General features: G+C 40.5%; 2 protein-coding genes across 2 annotated transcripts in view; one reads left to right on the top strand and one right to left on the bottom strand.

Moving 5' to 3' along the window:
• Positions 1 to 13433, top strand: part of LOC132994123 (nebulin-like) — a 55351-nt gene extending 41918 nt beyond the window's left edge. Inside the window, exons 52-67 of the mRNA XM_061064287.1 lie at positions 115 to 228; positions 1975 to 2079; positions 2299 to 2403; positions 2510 to 2617; positions 3405 to 3515; positions 3935 to 4051; positions 4234 to 4344; positions 4662 to 4766; positions 5047 to 5151; positions 5319 to 5423; positions 5950 to 6042; positions 6208 to 6300; positions 6395 to 6499; positions 7524 to 7701; positions 9587 to 9717; positions 10749 to 13433. Of these exons, the coding sequence (XP_060920270.1) occupies positions 115 to 228; positions 1975 to 2079; positions 2299 to 2403; positions 2510 to 2617; positions 3405 to 3515; positions 3935 to 4051; positions 4234 to 4344; positions 4662 to 4766; positions 5047 to 5151; positions 5319 to 5423; positions 5950 to 6042; positions 6208 to 6300; positions 6395 to 6499; positions 7524 to 7701; positions 9587 to 9717; positions 10749 to 10925 (1863 nt within the window). The 3' untranslated portion in view covers positions 10926 to 13433. The remainder of the gene's footprint in view (positions 1 to 114; positions 229 to 1974; positions 2080 to 2298; positions 2404 to 2509; positions 2618 to 3404; positions 3516 to 3934; positions 4052 to 4233; positions 4345 to 4661; positions 4767 to 5046; positions 5152 to 5318; positions 5424 to 5949; positions 6043 to 6207; positions 6301 to 6394; positions 6500 to 7523; positions 7702 to 9586; positions 9718 to 10748) is intronic.
• The window catches only part of rmc1 (regulator of MON1-CCZ1), a 440600-nt gene that overhangs the window by 187889 nt on the left and 238402 nt on the right, over positions 1 to 14309 (bottom strand). The window lies entirely within an intron of this gene.

Genomic DNA, 14309 nt, shown 5'->3' with positions numbered 1-14309 from the left:
ACACACTCACACAGTCCGCCCAGCATGCAATAGTCAGATGTTGGGGAACTAACATCTGACAGTTCGAGACACTCTGAATGAGATTTAGTTCACTTCTTCTTCTCTCTTCTGCAGGTGAAGTATAAGGAAAGTTTTGACAAAGATTTAAAGGGCCAGCGACCCTGTTACAACCCACTGGACTGTCTCTCTTTCAAACACACACAAGCTGCTGCTGCTCTGGCCAGTCAGGTGAGCGAATCACGGTCACATCATCTCTCATGCGCTGACATAAATTAAGTTCATACCGACCACCGACCAGAGTATAGTGTGTGTGTGTGTGTGTGTGTGTGTGTGTGTGTTTCATTCACTTTGACTCACTCTCCAAAACTCAGTCTGTTGTGTGGGTGTTTCCATGGCAACCTTTGTAAGGCAAATCCAGTCCGATTGTAGGCAGAGAGTTAGAGAAGTTGGTGAGGTTATTCACATACAAACACACACACAAACACACACACACACACCTGATGATCTGATCGACACATACATGCAAGAAAAGGCACAACATGCAGTCACACACATACATATAAGACATTGGAACAGACATCAAAACATGCAAATGCACATTAAGATGACACACTTATATGGACGCACAGACACACAGAGACACACACAGAGACACACACAGACACACACACACACACACACATCACACAGATGATGCCATGGTTCAGTTTTAGTCGGCTCTCTGCCCACACAGCCACAGAAAAAGAGCTTCTTCACTTCACAAGGTTACATAACAGGGTGTTGTGTTGAATGCTGCCTGGTGTTCAGGAACGTTCAGCTGCTTTAGAGAAAAACTTCTTACCAAGCCACAAACAGTCTGTATCGACACGCCTGCATGTGAAATCAGGTTTTCAGCAGAAACATTCTCAAAAGGGGCTCAAAATGGGACAGAATATTGCACTAAATCGATGAGAAAAATATCAAAGACATGAGCATGTGTGAGGAAAATGAATTAAATGTTCACTTTTATAACCGCAGGGAAACACGACCCTGAGGTGTTTTTGATGTTTTGATGTTTTGTAGCCTGGATGTTGGAGGTTGGGCTTAATGTTCATCAGCATTTCTGTCATTAAGTGGAATCATAATGTCGTAATTTTATCTGAGATGTAGGAGTGAGCAGGAGGCAGTCACCACTCTGACAGACTGTCAGTCAAGTGAAAAACACAGCTTCATAAGTAGATATAATGGACAGCAAAATACAGTTAAAGTGCTGATGATTACGATATGATAACCTCTAACCGAGAAAGATCATAATTAACAAGTTATTGAGGCATATGTTTTTGACCATATTTTGAGTCTTATTACCTGTAGTACAAAACATTTGGGAACCTCTCCTTTGGATTCTTTCAGTGAGGAGCTGCCAAGCAGGCTGAAAGTTGGTGTTTTTGTCAGAGAGAAGCTCTGATTATTATTTACTGCTGCATTTCACTTGTACGTCCTGTTTACATTTAATGACGAATTAAAGGGCCCAAAGGGTCGTAAAAACTAACAAAATGTTTTGGAATTGCTGCAGTAGATTGCCTCATCAAGCAGCGATGAAAGATGCCGATTATCTAAGAACATCCACTGAAAGTTGTTGTTATTGTCACTGACAGGCTCAGAGTAAACCAACAAAATGATCATTGCTGCTGCTGCAAAACTGATTGATCTCACTCAATATGCAGCAAAGGTAGACCAGCAACCCCTGCGTTCTGAGGAGAAAAATGTTGTCAGTCGAGTGTGGTGAAGAGAGCAAATTAGGTGTTGGTACTTGTTATAAAAAAATCTTCTTCCTCTTTAAAAAAAAAAAAATCTGTATGCATCTTTTCTGTACTGTTGTCAGGCACTAATAATAACAATCTGAGCCTGTCAATGACCAAAAATGAAGCTGCTTGATTTTTGGAAAATAACGGGAGAATGTAATATGCTAATAAGGACTCTTGTTCTGTTCTCCAGGTGAAGTATAAGCTCAACCAGAACCAAAAACCTGAAGGTACCTCAGACCTGCCCAACCTCCTGCACCTTGAGCATGTTCTGCACGCCAGCAAACTGCAGAGTAACGTACGACGACATCACACACCTGCTTCACAACTCAGTACTGTCAATACATGAGCCACTGTATGTGAGCATGGGATTCTATTGAGGAGGTTTTGTTAACAGGGAGCTAATTCAGTCTCTCTGTGTGTGTGTGTGTGTGTGTGTGTGTGTGTGTGTGTGTGTGTGTGTGTGTGTGTGTGTGTGTGTGTGTGTGTGTGTGTGTGTGTGTGTGTGTGTGTGTAGGTGGAGTATAAGAAGAAGTATGAGGAGACCAAGGCTCACTACCACATCCCTCTGGACACAGCTGAACAGCTCCACCACAAGGAGAATGCAGTGCTGCACAGCCAGGTGACAGACAGATACTGCTCATGCTGCCTCTCTCTCTCTCTCTCTCTCTCTCTCTCTCTCTCTCTCCCTCCCTCTCTCTCAGTTAACAGGTGAAAATCTGTTTCAGGTGAAGTACAGGGAGGAGTATGAGAGGAACAAAGGTCGCTCTCAGATGGAGTTTGGAGACACTCAGACCTACAAGGTGTCTAAAGAAGCTCAGAAGATGCAGAGTGAGGTAAAGCACTCACAACCCTCAATCCTATCTACCGTTAAACTTCAAATAATATCCCAGGCTTTTATTTATTCAGCCTATGATATAACCCTGCCTTTAATTGAAGCTGAGACGGGCCTTGAATTGTTAACTAAACTCATGCACAGCAAAGATGGGGTCAATTATAAAAATGAAAATGTACTAGGGCTGTCAGCATAGTTAATCCCAATGAATTAAGGTCTGAAATGAATGCATCCATTTTTTAAAGTAGAGATAAATGGCATTCTATTTTGTCCTCTAAGGTGCAACGTGGACAATCACAGTGACTTCCTGTCGTCACAGTGATGGAATAGAACACGTTGCTGCATCTTTGAACTCCTCATTTAATTTAAAAAAACCTCCTAGACATCTCGGTTTTCGAGTCAAAGTACAATCAACCTTATGACATCAAACATTTCACATTTTTACTTTCATTTAGTTTTTTGATCTGTAACAACTTCCTTTTTCTGTGGTTTAGTTAATGTTGTAACCTTTGATACACTAGAAGGTGCTTACTTTATTTCAAAATAAAAGCAGGGTTTAGTGATTAACAGCATGAAACATTTTCATTGTTTGACAGCCCTAACATTTACACCAGAAAGAATATTTAACTGTGTCCATAATCAGGATATCTATAAACAAATCAATCACAAATCACTAACTTCATCTAGATCTATAACACAGCCTATCTCTGCCAACCAACCTGCTAATCTCTCTCTCTCTCTCTCTCTCTCTCTCTCTCTCTCTCTCTCTCGCTCTCTCTCTCTCTCAGAGGGAGTATCGTAGGGACTATGTGGAGCAGATAAAGGGGAAAGCTTTAGTTGATGCAGACCAGACACCTGGATACCTGACAGCCCTTCACGCCAGCAGCCTGCTCAGCGAGGTAACACACACAAGAGGAAAGAATTGGAGATGAAGTATTTTACTCTTTTAAGTAATTTCTGAAAGTAAAGACATAAGAACTTTCAGTATTTTTTAAGTATTTTAAGATGTTAAAGTTAATAATTAATTTAATTAAAGTATTTTAGTAATCCTAAAAGTTGATTTAATCCGTCTTTAACTTATTTTATTTTATCTCATACACTCTTTGATCACTTCTGCTCTGGATTGTGGCATTGCAGCAAATCCCTCACACACTTATCCACCTTCACTGGCTCCCAGTCAAGTCCTCCACACCTACAACTCTCTGCATGGCTTTTCCACCCAGTATCTTTCTGACTTCCTCTACACTGCACTCCACTGAGATTAAATCATTATATCAGAACCAGTATTAATTTATAGTCTTACTATTTCTCCCTACAGAAAGAGTACAGGAAAGACCTGGAGCAGGAAGTGAAGGGGCGGGGCTTATCCGGCATCGGGCTGGAGGAAACACCTGAGTTGCTGAGGGTCAAAAATGCCACTCAGATACTGAACCAGGTAAACTGGACAGCAGATACACACTCTTAAAAAGTACTAAAGATGTGACTCTAATCTAAGAATTGTTGGTGTGTGTGTGTGTGTGTGTGTGTGTGTGTGTGTGTGTGTGTGTGTGTGTGTGTGTGTGTGTGTGTGTGTGTGTGTGTGTGTGTGTGTGCGTGCGTGTGTGAGTGACTCTGCAGAAGGAGTATCGCAGAGATCTAGAGAGGGAGATTGTGGGTAAAGGTATGGAGCTGAGCACAGATGTCCTGGAGATTCAGAGAGTAAAGAGAGCGTCAGAGATCCAGAGCCAGGTAACTCCTCAGTCTGTGTTTTTCGATAATTGTTGATCCTTACAGCGGCAAAATGTATTTAAGCAGAACATTTTTTATTTCTGACTTAAATGTTTCCTTTTTTGCTAAAATATTTTTTATTCGATTCAAAGAATCAAAGTATTTTTCTGTCGTTGTGCAAAAACAACAAAACAGCGAAGTGTCTCCCTGAGCTGCTTAATGCGGGATCAGATCAAAGCAGTATTAAAGCAACAATATGTGACTTTCCAACTTAAAATAGTAGTTATTATTATTCCATTGCACTAATAACACATGTCCTCATGGTGTGTGTGTCTCAGCGGTCGTACAAGCAGACTGAGCAGCTCAGAGAAAGCTCATACGGGACGGTTACAGACACACCTGAACTGCTGCACGCCTCCTACCTCAAAGATGTCTACAGCCAGGTGTGTGTGTGTGTGTGTGTGTGTTTGTGTGTGTGTTTGTGTGTGTGTGTGTGTGTGTGTGTGTGTGTGTGTGTGTGTGTGTGTGTGTGTGTGTGCTGCTATCCAGCTGAAGCAATCTTCTAGATTATATCAAAAATATTTGTTTTTATTAGTCATTCAGCCCAGAAACATTATGAAAGTATGGCCCAGGTAAATGACAAAGATTTAAACTTAAAGGATGATGCTTTATTCTGAGAGCGCATACGATGAACGTGTCTCTAATGTCTCTTACTTTTTGTAGAAGAAGTATAAGGACGAGGCAGAGCGTGTGAAGGGACAGTTCAGTCTGCTCTCAGAAACCCCGGAGATGGAGAGAGTCAAAGCCAACCAGAGACACATCAGCTCTGTGAGTTCAGTTTTAGTCCCGTTTTAACACACTTTGATTATGCTCCGAATAATACCTCTTCATTATATTTTAGAAAATGCCACCCTTCTAGATCTTGGGATGTATAGATGTTACTTAGAGAGGATATGTCTTGGTTCTTGTTTAAGCTGCTCTCTGTCGCCCTCTAGCTGCAGTACTGCTGGGACTCCAAGCTGATGAGAGGCTTGTTGTCGTCAGTCACTGAGACGCCTGAGATTGTCCTAGCCAGAGAGAACGCCAAGAAGATCAGTGATGTATGTATACATGCATCACATCACATTCAAAATGAGCCGACAGCAAGCTATGAAGATTTGGAACTTTTGGAAAATGTTTGTCTTTATACGAATAATAAAGACAAAGAAGTGCAAAAACAGTTCCACTTAACTTAAAGATAATGCTTGGTTTTTATACTTTTTCTTTCTTAACTTTATTTCCTTATTTGTGCAAAAGAAAGAAGATTAAGATAAGAAAGAAGACTAAGATAAGACTAAAACAGAACAGAAAACAGAAACCCTGAAGGGCTTGTAAACGTAACCCACCTAACATAAAAATGAATTATCTGCTAAGTCTTGTCAAAAAAAACAAACAAGCAGTCTAAGTGTTCCTAGAGGTGCAAAGGCAGGAAGATATGATTTATCGTTTACATTTTAACAGCTCGACCCATAAAGCTAGTGAAAGAAAAACTGTGTCACAAACAGAAGCTGAGGTCTCTTTGGGTTATGAAAGATGCCATCCTGCTCCTTTAAAGCTCTCCCTCAGTGATGATCTGTGCTCCGTCAGGTCAGCTACAGAGACGAGGTGGGCTGTGGCACCGCTGTCAGGGACACGCCTGAGATGGAGCGAGTCCGACGCAACCAGGAGAACATCAGCTCGGTGAGGACAGACACACACGCACACACACACACACACACACACACACACACACACACACACACACACAGTAGATGATGAGAAGATGTAACGTGTGACAGAAAATACGTTTTCTTCTGTCACATTACTCGTATTCGTATTTCTGTATTTTCTGTCTGTCCTCCTCAGGTGAAGTACAAGCAGAGCGCAGTGAAGGCCACAAGTGTCGGAGTGACTCCTGAATTTGAGAGAGTCAGACAAAACCAGGAGAACATCAGTTCGGCAAGACACACACACACACACCCACACACACACACATACATATACAGATTTTCAGTAATAGCATGTCTTCTATTGTTTGTTTGTGTTTAAACAGGTGAGGTACCAGCGCGGGCTGCAGGAAATGAGAGGGCGGAGCTGCACCGAGCTGGACACACCTGAGTACAGGCGTGTCAGGAAATCACAGGACTCAGTTTCCATGGTAGCGGCCTAGCTGCCATGGCTCCTGGATGAGCTGTGGGAGGAGCTAACATGAGTGAAGTGGCACCTTGTGTGGGACTGACACACTTTTACTAACGGCAACAACCAGACGGCATGGACGACAGCGCTGCTTCTGTGTGTGTTTGTGTGTTTGTGTGTGTCTGTGTGTGTGTGTGTGTGTGTGTGTGTGTGTGTGTGCGTGTGTGTGTAAGAGTGTCTGTGTGTGTATCTCTGAAAACAAGATAAATTGGTCTAAAATTAACAAAAACAACCCCAAAGTCTTGCTCTTTGAATAACTGTTTAAAGTTAACTTGTGGGTGTAGTAAAGGGGAAACAGATTGTCGCTCATCATCCCTAAATCAAGTTCTAGTCATGCAGAGATTGTTTCTTTTTTAAAACATTTTTAGGCTTTTTTACCTTTATTAAACAGGACAGCTGAAGAGAAGCAAAAACTGTTTGCAGGAGAGAGAGTTGGGGAAGATATGCAGTAAAGGGCTGAGGTTGAGTTGAAGGTCACGACTGCTGTGATGAGGACTATAGCCTCCGTACATGGGGCGCGAAACATACCCGCAATGCTTTACAGTGTCCCCAGGGATCATTTCTATCAAATGGAAAAAAGAAAGTGGTAGACCAGCAAGGCATGTTATCTGCCAAGTAATATTGCTATTTTGTCAAAGGAGTCTGGTGGCCGTTGTACTTTTAGGTAAATACATCTACAGTTAGTTGTGTTACTTCTGTTAAGTCCAGCAGTGAAGATCTCGGGTTGGTTTATAAGAGTACTAGAGTGTGTGTGTGTGCGTGTGTGTGTGTGTGTGTGTGTGTGTGTGTGCAATAAAATAATTGAAAAACATTACCTGTGTGTGTTTTATTTGCTCACTGACCAAATGCACCTCCACCTGTATGAATGTGTGTGTGTGTGTGTATGATTTCTTACACTACTGGTTATATTAAGTCTTTGTGTTTAATATTTTCATTATTTTGGCCCTGAAGCTTAAACGTGTGTTATGATTCATCTCCTCCAACAGGCCAAGTACCACGAGGACTTCGAGCGGGCGCGCGGTCGAGGCTGTACACCAGGATTGGACGATCCCAGCATGGAACGCTACCAGAGAGCCAATCAGATGATTGCGGAGGCGGGATACAGCAAAGGAATCCACCCCCAGGCGATGGAAATGGACAGACGACCTGGAGGCATCATCGTAGGTCAGTGATGTCACTGACACTCTGTGATTAGAACAGATCAAACGTATTACTTCTTATGTACAGTATGTTTCACTAAACATTACTGGCTGTTCAAAATAAAACGTTTCCTCCCTCTCAGAACATTCAAAGAGGACAAGAAGTGTAACCCAGCCTCACGACCGCTTGTGTAATAAGCACCAGAATATAACACTTTGCTCCTGGACATTCATTTTTCTCTTCTTTTGTCACCTTGAATGCTCCAAGTGCTGTACTCTTTAACTGGAGGAATATTTTGTTTGCCAGATAAACACAAAGTTCTATTTCTCCCTCATTTTGAAATCAAATTAGGTCTGAGAGAAATGTGTCATATTTTATTACTAGTTCTTAATCTGAAAGCAAGACAGACGACACATCCTAACAAACTTTTCTATGTCTACTTCACTCTTTTCAGAGTTTTCAGGTTTTTTTTTTCTTTGGATAGTTTATTTTTCTAACTTTTCCTTTTTCAGGCATATTGGCCAAATGAAGGTTTCAACTTTGAATCTTTCTGGTTTTAGCTTCTTTTTTTTCATCAGAGATCTGTCTGAAATGATTTAATGATCAGTGTTTTCTGATTAATCTGTTATCAAAGGTCCCGTAGCGGCAACTGGGCCTAGTGTGAGTGCGCCGTCAGACAGGCGATCTCATGCTGGATAATCTCAGTTTATGTTAACCTCTTTACTGTTTGGATGAACTTTCCCTCCTCTCTGAAGACATGAAGGTTTGGAGGACGGACCCCGGTTCCATCTTTGACTTTGACCCTCTGGAGGACAACATCCAATCAAAAAGCCTCCGCAGGATGTCTGGTACTTCACCTGACATTCATCTCTCTAACAAAACTACAGGCTCTACAGCTGCTGCTGAAGACTAAAACGAGTGTTTTAAAGCTTTAAATAAGACGCCAAAGGCACAAGATGCTGTTTAGTTTGCATGAAATAGACGTTATGTAACTTGTTTAAAATACCACCAGTTTGTTGGCCAATAATAAGGCTGTGTTTCTCTTTATTAAGCTTTTCATTTTGATATTAAGTTAATTTTTTAGGGAGTCACTGTTTTACACAGTCTGGTGATAATCTATCTTTTCTCTGTTATATTTTTCTGTTTGCTATAAGTTGCTCTTTTAATAACAACATATTTTGTAAAAGTACAATATGAGATTATTTATGCTCCAGAAAAAATATATTTGTCATTATTTTTTTAGATTTATTTCTCAAGCAGTAGCTTGAAAATAATTGAAGATAGGATATCAGACTAAGTTGGTTTCATGACTTTTGTTGGGAATAAGAAAAATGTAGACTATCACCAGACTTTTCCTTTGAAGTTTAATGTGTTTAATTTTTTTGGATAATTTCTTGCTCTCTGTTCATTCTTCATCTTTTTTTTTTTTTTTCTGTCTGCGTTGTGAATATTTCCGCTCTGTGCTGCCCTCCTGTGGTGGCTATTTGTCAGAGCGGGCTGATCGCAGACTTAGCAGGCAGCACTCCCAGCAGTCTCTCACCCACAGCCAGGCTCAGTCTGTGAGCTCGCTGACCTCCGAGCTCTGGGACCGCAGCAGCACGGACACCCCCGGTACCTGTCCTCGTGTTGTACCTCTCACTTCAGCACGTAACAGGATGAAGGCGATGACGTCACGCGCACATTCGCATGCGTTTGACATAATCCACACATCAAACTGACTAACTCACATTCTTCTTACAGTGTTTATTGTTGAACAGTTTCTCACGTTTCTCTAAAGTTTCCCTAAAACTCACCGTGTGCTCACAGTGGACGAGGCTCTTCATGTGTCAGAATCCAACATTCACTGGAGCACTCTTCAAACACTCTTATTCTCTCTCTTTGTCTGTGTGCTTCTTTGTCCCTCGTCCAGCTCCCGTCCTTCCTGGAGCATATCATCAGGGCGTCCAGATGCAGCAGCAGCAGCAGTATCACGGCTACATGCACCAGACCAGCATGTCATCAGTCAGATCCGTCACCTCCCCGCCGCACTCGGCCACAATGGTACATTCCTACTTAAAACACGTTTACTTAACATGAACATTTCATGAACTGTAAAAGGTCAGGGCATTTCTATAAACTAATTTGGGGTTTGAAGGAATAATAGGTTGGTTGAATCATATTTGTTGGGGACAAATGCATCCTGATGAGAAAATGATTCATATATGATTCATTAATGTGTCTTACAACATAAGTAACAGTTATTCTCTCTGATATATCAGAAGTAGCTGGTGTGACAATCCATCAGTCTCAGTTTTTTTGGTTAATTTGTGTACCCAGAAAAATTATATTTGGTCCGAACTTGCGGATAAAAGCAGCAAAGTCCCACAAAAAGGAACAAAGTAATGAAGCGGTAGATGAGCAACTCCCGTTTCTGCAAAGTCAAAAAAAACTGCTTTTTCAATGGAGTCTTGTGGTCCCAGTGCCTTCTGGTCTAGTTGTGTTGAGTCTGCTTAGTTCACCAGTAAATACCTCAGGTAGATTTATTTAAGAGCAGTGGTTCTCAGCTAGTGGGATGAGGAGATGTTTTCAGATTTGTGTTTATTGGAGTGATAGGACAGTAGATAGAGTCAGAAATCAGGGAGAGAGAGTGGGGAATGAAATGCGGGAAAGGAGCCACTTGTCGGATTTGAACCCAGCTGCCCGCTTGCAGGCTTGGAGCCTACGTACATGGGGCGTGCACACTAACCACTACCCCACCGGCACTCCATGAACTGGATTTTACAGATAATGATTGAGCTGTGGTAGACCAGCAACTCCTCTGTCCTTCAAGTTTAAACACAGTCTGTTTTCTGTAGTGAAAAGGATTTAACAACAGTTTCTGGTCTTAAAGAAGGATGTTATTCTTCAATGAATCGATTTATCTCTGCACTGATCCTCTCTGTGATGTTGTCAGACACTTAGAATAACAACCTGAGCCTGTCAATAGCATATGAACTAAACAGACAGGTACATGAGAAATAAAAGTTAAACCACATTTCACAGAAGACCAAATTTCTCCATCTGCCCTCTCCGTCTCTTCCTGTTGTCCTCAGCGTGTTTACCGAGCGCTGTACGACTACGCGGCTCAGGACCATGACGAGGTCTCATTCAGGGACGGCGATGTCATCATCAACGCTCAGGCCATCGACGAGGGCTGGATGTACGGCACCGTGCAGAGAACCGGCAAGTCGGGCATGCTGCCGGCGAACTACGTGGAGTGTTGCAACTAAATGAGGAAGAAGAAGAAGAAGAAGAAGAAGAAGAAGAAGAAGAGAGGTCAGGGAGGTGTAGAAATGTAAAGAATAGAATCCTCTGTCACTGTTAGAAAATCAGCAGCTGATGATGTTCTTTGTTTTTCAGGGATCACATATTGTGTTTGAAAACATGTTTGAAAACGTTTGCAGTAAATATGAAGATTTTCTTTTAAATCCAACAAGCAACAATACTTAGCAGGAGAATCCATTGAATATGTGAAAACAATGAGCTGATTCTACATCACCGGGAGCAAGGAATAGACCAGAATGCATTGCAGGTTGTGGTTTTATTAAAGGGCAGTCACATAAACACACAAAAAATAGTCACAGATATATTTTTCTACATATTTGAATCCTGCTCCTTTAGCTTTCTTTGATCAAAGAGAGCTGTATCCATCTTTACAGGGGGGAAACTGAAAAGCATCTCGGGAAATGTAGGAAATCGCTTACTAGAAAATAAGAAGTCGAGGCCTTCTGAGGGTAAATGAATTTGAAAATGACTGCTGGAATATGCAGAACATCACAGACTGCTGATACGAGATGACAGAGTATCTGAAGATGGAGATTTTCTTCATGTCCAGGAAGAAAGTGAAGGAGAAGCTGAGGTATAAATCCAGCATGCTGTCAATACGTTAGATCAAATCTTACAAGTAGACGAGGGGACACGAGAAGAAGGATGCATGAAAAGACGGTTTGAGAGGAAGGACATATCAGTGATTATTTTTAATGTCCTGAAACAAACTGAATCAGATAATCAGCTTGGATACTAAAACAAAAAAAGGTTATCAGGATGAGATGTATGAAGGTTAAGTCTGGTGATATTCTCTGTTTCTCTTAGTGGCAATTTATTTCATGAAAACAAACCAGCACTCCCATGCTGACAGCTCACTTCTGTTCACATATACGTGATGGGCTGGATGGAGGGGATTTTAAAAAAAATCAATTTAACTCTCAAGTCTCTTGACATCAAATTAACACCTTTCCAATGAGGCTCTTGTGCATAGGATGGGGCCAATGTTGCCCCATGTTACTTCAAAAAAGGCTAATTTAAAATAAGGAATGAAAACAGCACCAGAGTGTAGAGACACTCTCTGCTCTGCAGCATGTTTAAAGTGGCATACAGTCCGTACTGTATATCTTCTTCGCCTGTTCCATTGAGCTCCATTTTTCGTCCAAGATTAGAAACTCATTCAAAAACCAGACTGTTGCACTGTAACAATTTCCTGCCTTAGCTGGAGCACACTCTGTTCATCTCACACACAGCACCCTGCTGGCCAAAATGGGCAAAAGAGGACAAAACGTGAACTTGATGCTGCTTAAAGTAATCCCCAACAAATGCAACAAATTCTGTTTTTTTTAGATCAAGCTAAAAGGGTATGATTTAAAAAGAGATTGAGATCTGCAGCAGGACACATAGACTCAGAGCTCAAAGACTAATATTTTTTTGACAATGAGTGACATATTGTTTAACACCAGACTTATTCTTCAGGGACGGGTGAGAAGGGGAGAGGAGCTGAGGAAGAAAATAAGGAAGGAAACATATTAGGATATGTGTCTTTAATAGATGGGTTTGAAAATAGTTGTAAAGGAGGCGTGAATTTGAGATTTAAAAAGAAAAGAAAACTGAACAATTCTGATGCAATCAAAGGACAGAGAGAGGTCAGAGTGATGAGTGGAGGAGTTAAAGAAGTTAATAACAATATTACAGGAACACGGTTTATAATAATTTATCTTGAGTTCTTTTCTTCATGTTCAGGTTAGTGTAGTTTAGTTTTTGACTTTTGATTTAATCTACAGAGAGATCACTCGGCACAGCAACACTAAGCTCCGTGTTTGTAAAGGACTGAACTAACACACTGTGTCTTTCTGTTTTTATTTTCAACTCTAAATAAAAGTGTTCACGTTGCGTGCTGTACACACACAATCAGTTTTTTTGTGGACTGAAATCTGAACAGGCTGTGTGAGAATGGGAGCTTGAGATTTGTGTTTGTTGCAGAGTATTTTGATACACAGGCTCCTGTCTATGTTTTGGAAAGATATATTTTACTCTTCTACCTGTATGTATCCAGTATCTAGTGTTTGTTAGGGTTTGTTGTCTTGCTGTGTGATCTGCATCCCGGTCATGTATTAAATAACAAATCTTCACTAAGCCATCAGTCATCATTCTAACAGAGTATTTTATATGTTTGATTTCATTCATATTAAACACACAAAGATATAATTTACTGAGTGTTCATGTTTTAACTGAGGCACTTTGTCTCATTTTATAAACCTGTTTATTTTCCTGCATTGATGAGTTTTGACTTCTAATGGCACAATTTGTAAAGTTTTCAGTTTATTCTGTCACCACAGATTTTACTAAGTTTATTTGAATATTATTTGAGATTCTATATCACTTAATCTCAGTTATGTTTTCTTTGCCATATAATTGCAGTGTGTTACCTACATGTGGTAGAAATAAAACCAGAAATTTGTCAAAATAAATGTGTTTTTTTCAGACTCTTTGATACTGTTAATCACAATGAATGCACTTATTCATTTATACTCACTCGGTATGTGTTTACATTCTTCTTCTTGTTCTGTTTCTATCTATCATTATTCATCATAAGACACAACTTTTTATTGTGTTTAAAAAAAGATAATTGTAGAAAACCCCATTAATGGTTCAGAAACTCTGAAGTACGTCGCTTTGGATAAAAAGCGTCTGCTAAGTGAATTGTAACATTGTAAGAATTGTAAGAAACTGTTTAAAAGCTGACATTATTTGCGTTGTAGTATTAGCCATAACAAAACAATTGTCATTGATTTATATAATTATTATAATAATAGTACGAAGACAATTTATCAAATGTTTCATTAGACTAGTTTCTGGAAAATGTAATTCCTATCTTAGATTTTTACTTTTACTTTTTATTATATAGGCAATTTTAAATGTAATGAAATGAAATGATTGTTGATTGATTGTGTGTGTGTGTGTGTGTGTGTGTGTGTGTGTGTGTGTGTGTGTGTGTGTGTGTGTGGAAAGTCAGAGTGAGAAAAAGGAGGAAAACAAATACAAAGTCACTACGAAACAAACAAAAAATAAAAATAAAAATAGATGAATAAATAAGTAATGATAGTAATGATAACAATATTCATCGTCATTATTGCCACCATCGTCATCACCACCATCAACAAAAATATTAGCGTTGTTATGATGTGAATGGAGACAGGGGGATGTGCCGCAAAATTATTGGTGAGACCAGTAGATAAGAACACACAGAAAAGTAGCAACAGGAGCCGGAGACCGAGCCCTTAGACCCTCCGGTTGTGAGACGGTCAACTTCACCCCTTAAGCCACATTTTCCCCGCGTAGCAGCG

This window comes from Labrus mixtus, chromosome 19 (genome assembly GCF_963584025.1).
Source record: "Labrus mixtus chromosome 19, fLabMix1.1, whole genome shotgun sequence".
Taxonomy (NCBI): Eukaryota; Metazoa; Chordata; class Actinopteri; order Labriformes; family Labridae; genus Labrus; species Labrus mixtus.
The sequence above is the reverse complement of the archived record's forward strand: the minus strand, read 5'-3'. Positions and strand labels throughout refer to the sequence as shown.